The 6,344-nt window shown below is 40.7% G+C and overlaps 1 protein-coding gene across 1 annotated transcript; it reads right to left on the reverse strand.

Annotated features, from left to right (window-relative positions):
* Positions 1-543: 543 nt before the first annotated feature.
* On the reverse strand, positions 544-3,528 carry LOC137636184 (uncharacterized). Its single transcript, XM_068368589.1, has one exon. It carries the CDS (start codon positions 3,495-3,497, stop codon positions 2,034-2,036), a length of 1,464 nt encoding a protein of 487 aa, XP_068224690.1. The 5' UTR covers positions 3,498-3,528; the 3' UTR covers positions 544-2,033.
* Between the last annotated feature and the right edge of the window lie 2,816 nt (positions 3,529-6,344).

The following is a 6,344-nucleotide window of genomic DNA, read 5'->3' on the forward strand; positions in this document are numbered from 1 at the left end:
ATTTATCTTCCTCTGTTTTGTTCAGTTTTTATAGTTTATACATAAAACGGATTTTGAGCGAAGCGAAAAATCTATTTTTGGGTGAGATGGCCATGTCGTCCTGATGGAAGGTTCCTTCAGTAGCTTCCTTAGGGTATTCATTCCTATTCCCGTTGTCATATATACTGAAGGAACCTTCCATCAGGACGACATGGCTTGAGCCCAAAAAAGATGTTTAATATTATTACTGTTCTTGAAATATTATATTCTAATTGTACATTACTTCTCTTGTAGTTTATTTATTTCCTTCCCTCATTGGGCTATTTTCCCCGTTGGAGTGGTCTTGCAGCATCTTTCTTCTCCAACTAGGGTTGTAGCTTAGCTAGTAATAATCATAGTCACTCTCCAATACACTTTTCCAATCGCAAAATCTTTCAATTTCTCTCTGCAACTTACCGTCTTCCGCGGACTCGGCACCACACTCCGCGACAGGAATAGTATCGCCTCTAAATCATTCTTCTCCTCACTTTATATCAGAAAACACAAAAGGATAATAACAGCCTATTGAGAATTGTTTGTCTCTTTAATAACCAATGTTTGCAAAGAGAAAAAAAATATATATGTAGATATGTTTCGTGTTTCAACAAAGCATTCTATTGGTATCACTTCACGAAACACTTGGTTTAGGGCTTGTGCGAGCCAGCGACTCTTTGCTTGTTTAAATACATCGTACTTTGATGTACGCGGGGAAAAATTTACATTTGACATCAAAATGCATATTGAAACTCAAGATCACCACGTCTTACCAAATAAACTGGGTTACGCTTTACAGAGAACTTGTGAAACTTATTGGAACCCTTCGAGCATTTGAACTTTTGCCAAGGCCTAGATGTTAAGTATCGGTTGGGTTTTTAGGTTGTCCAGGCTTAGAGGTCAAGTACCAGTAGGGTTTTTTAGGTTATCCGTAGATAAGGGAGAGTCTCGGCTATCGCGAACCTGGCGAGCGAACCTGGCTTGGGGTATTAGAGGAAGTCGCATTCACTAAGATAACCCTTTGACGTAATTTACTTCTGGCAATTACCAGTTTGATCTCATTCTTTTATCATTTACATATGTGAAAACATTACAAAACATGTAATTTTATATATCACTGGTTAAGATATTCATCTATACGATAAAAACTATTAAGTCCTAGTTTTGTTGCTAAGATGAGTCGAGTAAAATGTCCGAATAAACAGGTCTGGGGTTTGAGAGCTAAATCGTTTGATGAAGGGTTGGCACTCAAAGGCTTAAGTTTGTTTGTATTGTTCCTAATTCCTAGTTATCGACTTGAGGGCAAACAATCTGGCATATGCTTCACAGAGAAAAAAGTATTTCACTCTGGTATATAAGTCCGCTTCGGAACTGCAATAAGAAAAAAATAATTTCTCTAGGACCGAAGAGGAACCAGGTTTAGAGAGGCCTTGTCTGCTTTGCGGCGCCCTCGACTGAACTTCTAACTCCGCCCTCGCTCGTCATGCTGCTGTCATCCAATCATCATCCAGTCTTTCTTCGTGTTTTGATATGATTCGACTCTTTCAGAAGTTTATCCTACTTACGGGCTGCCTTCGTGCAAGAGCCCGTGGTCCCCTTCGTTTTAAGGGGGCCAATCTAAAACAACAACAACAACAACTGACTCTTTCACAAGCTTATCCTACTTACGGGCTGCCTTCGTGCAAGAGCCCGTGGTCCCCTTCGTTGTAAGGGGGCCAATCTAAAACAACAACAACAACAACATTCACTCTGGTATACCTGGTCGGTTAAAATTGGTTTGGTAAGGTGTAATATTAGCAAGGACAATCGGAACCAAATTAAATGACATATACGTACAGGAACTTCATTCCATATATTGTCTGTCTTGACATTAATATAATGTCATGTACAAAACATAAAAGAATTGATAAAATGCAATCTTTCTTAGACCTGAAATAAAAAGAAATGGCATACACATGTGAAAGACTTGAATAGCCATCTTGTACATTTAAACTTCAGTGCAGCATGTACGTACACTCACGTCACGTGTCGGCGAAAATAACTTTTCTTGACTCGGGAATCCAACTCGGGTGAATCCTCTGTATCCTCCTAAGAGTGTATCTTAACAATCCATTGAAGAAGTAAACTACGCCGGGTATCATGAAAACAAAATGAAAAACAAAGTACATCAGCCAGTACTGGACAATGTGCCTCAGACTCATATTCCTGACGAAAAGCGGCACGGATAAACCCAGGGTGTCGGCGAGGAATCGCAACATCGCCGGGTACGACAACCCCAGCACCATCATGTTGATTCCATCCATGAGGGAGGAGGACATGTGCTCTTGATTCCAACCGGATCTCGACAGGTTTGGAATGATGACTAGCCTTTCTATCTCTGCGCACAGAGCCTTCGTCTCTGCTGCCGTTCCTTTACAGAAGTTGTACTTGTCTTCAATGCCCAAGAGCCAGCCAATTCCCCTCCAGAAATGAACGAAGCCCTCTAGGTCGCGTTCGGTCGCTCCCCACGCCCCCATGGATCTTGGGTGGGCCAACATGATGCCCAGGAAGCAGTACTGAGTCAGGACCATGTCCCACTGGCTGATATACAGTGGAGGATTGGCTGGAGACTCCAAGCAGATGCCAGGTTCAGCCTGCATCTGTAAATCCTGACGTAGGGAGGGACTGAAAGGGCATTTAGGTTCGACATGTCCTTTGCTCCTGACGTTTGTCCTCTGAACTTCGTTGTAGTTCTCTGAAGAGTTGAAAATACCCGCGGCATTATTGTGAATATTCCTGACGTGTAGGATATCTTTGTGGGCTCTGTCATTGGGGTCCCAAACATCGCCCGAAAACCACGTGATGATGTGCATTATTGTCGAGACGTAGCGACGTAGCGCTCGAGTTGGGGTATCCGATTTATCTGTGTAAATTAAAGGTTTTATTATTCTGTTCATGGAAAAGGCCATAAGAAGTGACAGAAGATCAGAGAAAAATATACAGAAAAGAAATTTTTGGTAGAAACTTCTGCCCCGATCAAAGAGCTCGCGGTCGAGCCATTCGGGTTGCACCGGTGGGTTGGAAGAGTCTCCCGGTTCATTCAAACCTTCCAAAAGTTCTTTTAATCTAGGCGAGAGTTTTTCATAATTGAAATCACCTACGGAATTTTCCTTCAAATAATAATTATTGCAAATACTCTCTACACCTTTATCTCCATAAGAAACATTAGCATTGCAATCATTGTTGTTATTACACACACTTTCCGACACACCGAATCTCTCGCTGGCATTGCGTGAGGTGAGTCTCAACCTCAAATAATCCTCTGCTGATATGGAAAGGCCATTTTCTTTTAAGTCCTCGGAGCCCCCAATTCCCATGTGGCGGAGCCTGACGGAAGTTGTGCTTCCGGACACTCCAACATCTGCGTGGTTGAGCCTCGCTATTACCGGGCACTCGCGTGTACCGACCTCGTATGAGTCACTTGCCGATGAGCAGACCATCTTCATTGTTCCTGCAATTAAAGGAGCTTATTTTATTGTCAATTTTTTTTTATATATTAGTTAAGTTAATAACACACAATTAGAATGGAATAATAAATGAACATAGTATAAAATTATATCAACATATCTTAGATAAATCATCCTTATTTCATTACTGCTATTATTATTATTATTATTATTATTATTATTATTATTACTAGCCAAGCTACAACCCTAGTTGGAAAAGCAAGATGCTATAAGCCCAAGGGCTCCAATAGGGAAAAATAGCCCAGTGAGGAAAGGAAATAAGGAAATAAATAAATGATGAGAATAAATTAACAATAAATCATTCTAAAAACAGTAGCAACGTCAAAACAGATATGTCCTATATAAACTATTAACAACGTCAAAAACAGATATGTCATATATAAACTATAAAAAGACTCATGTCAGCCTGGTCAACATAAAAACAAGGTACAACCCTACTTGGAAAACAAGGATGCTAGGCCAGCGCACCAGGTACCAATTAAAATACTACCGCTTGAGAGTTATTGGGTCCTTTGACTGGCCAGAGAGTACTACATTGGATCCCTCTCTCTCTGGTTACAGTTCATTTTCTCTTTTCCTGCACATACACCGAATAGTCTATCCTATTCTTTACATATTCTCCTCTGTCCTCATACACCTGACAACACTAAGATTACCAAACAATTCTACTTCACTCCAGGAGTTAAGGTCTCGACTGTAACTGTTCAGTGGCTACTTTATTCTTGGTAAGGGTAGAAGAGGCTCTTTAGCTATGGTAAGCAGCTCTTCTAGAAGGACACTCCAAAATTAAACCATTGTTCTCTGGTCTTGGGTAGTGCCATAGCCTCTGTACCATGGCCTTCCACTGTCTTGGATTAGAGTTCTCTTGCTTGGGGGTACACTCGGGCACACTGTTCTGTCTCGTTTCTCTTCCTCTTACTTTTTGAAGTTTTTATAGGTTATATTATTATTATTATTATTATTATTATTATTATTATTACTTGCTAAGCTACAAACCTAGATGGAAAAGCAGGATGCTATAAGCCGCAACAGGGAAAATAGTCCAGTGAGGAATGGAAACAGGGAAAAATAAAATATATTAAGAACAGTAACAACATTAAAATAAATATTTCCTATATAAACTATACAAACTTTAACAAAACAAGAGTCTCTTCTACCCTTACCAAGAGTAAAGTGGCCACTGAAAGATGACAGTGCAGTAGTTAACACCTTGGGTGAAGAAAAATTATTTGGTAATCCCAGCTTTTTCAAGTGTATGAGGACAAAGGAGAATCTGTGAAGAATAGGCCAGACTATTCGGTGTGTGTGTAGATAAAGAGAAAGAGCCGTAACCAGAGAGAAGGATCCAATTTAGTACAGTCTGGCCAGTCAAAGGGCCCTATAACTCTCTAATGGTAGTGTCTCAACGGGCGGCTGGTGCCTTGGCCAACCCATCATGTGTATGAAAATGGAAATTGAGCCGTTTAAGGGGGTTCGCGTCCCGCTCCGACTCGTTAGTCCCATTAGGGTTTGCAACCGTACCATCCTCGTGAGCTAAGGTTGGGGGGGGGTTTGGGAGAGCCTATAGGTCTATCTGCTGAGTCATCAGCAGCCACTGCCTGGCCCTCCCTGGTCCTAGCTTGGGTGGAGAGGTGGCTTGGGCGCTGATCATATAATATACGGTCAGTCTCTAGGGCATTGTCCTGATTGCTAGGGGCAGTGTCACTGTCCCTTGCCTCTGCCATTCACGAGCGACCTTTAAAACCAGATGGGGATCCAATGTAGTACTCTCTGGCCAATCAAAGGACCCAATAACTCACAACGGGTGATTAAAAAAATAGATACTGAAGCTGTCTAAATTCGTTTCTTATCAGCCACGGCTTTTAAAAGGCCACAGAATGAATGGTAGATTAATTATCTGCTCATATTAATGATCCCAAAACTTAGTGAATTCGCCTGGTTGATATTTAACGAGGTGTCCCCTTACAGCTACAAGTGTCCATGTCACATTTTCTGACGTCAATTGAATATATTCAAAAGGAATCTCACTCAAAAGGCAATTTGAAGAGGGACGTGTCTCTCTCTCTCTCTCTCTCTCTCTCTCTCCTCTCTCTCTCTCTCTTGACACTTGCGAATAAAAGATCTGAGTGAACTCAACTTAACCTTTATAAACCTTTGTGGTTAAAGGTTTTTGCTTGGCTCCACTCTGACTAAACCTTGAAGTCTGCGTGTATTTGTTTGTTATGTTTTTACACACGCATGCATACGTACACACACGCGCGCACACACACACACACACACCATATATATATATATATATATATACGAGTATATGAGAGAGAGAGAGAGAGAGAGAGACTAAAGCTTTATATCTGTATTTACTTATTTAATATATATATATATATATATATATATCCCTTTTCCATGTCCCTGTGATTAGCAAAACTATACTAGTCAGGGCCACCCATACTAGGTTGGTTTGCTGTAAGCTATCAGACGAAACCCTCCCACCATCACCAATCAACATTGGCCAGCGTGGTGATAAAAATGGCCAAACACCAGATATGAATAAGGACATGTCTGAGGCCTTTGTCCTGCAGTGGACTAGATATGGCTTTAAGGTCATAGTTTATTATAATGTTGTTACTCTTCACAAAATATTTAACTTTCCCTTGTTTCCTTTCCTCACTGGGATATTTTTCCCTGTTAGGGACCCTGGGATTATAGCATCCTGCTTTTCCAACTAGGGTTGTAGCTTAGCAAGTAATAATAATAATAATAATTAATAATAATAATAATAATAATATGAAGAAGAAATAGAATATAGAGTGAAATTCGGCGTGTAAT

The sequence above is a fragment of the Palaemon carinicauda genome, unplaced genomic scaffold (assembly GCF_036898095.1).
Source record: "Palaemon carinicauda isolate YSFRI2023 unplaced genomic scaffold, ASM3689809v2 scaffold246, whole genome shotgun sequence".
Taxonomy (NCBI): Eukaryota; Metazoa; Arthropoda; class Malacostraca; order Decapoda; family Palaemonidae; genus Palaemon; species Palaemon carinicauda.

Coding starts and splice junctions, on each gene's coding strand:
- LOC137636184 (XM_068368589.1), bottom strand. CDS start 3,497: ATGAAGATGGTCTGCTCATCGGCAAGTGACTCATACGAGGTCGGTACA.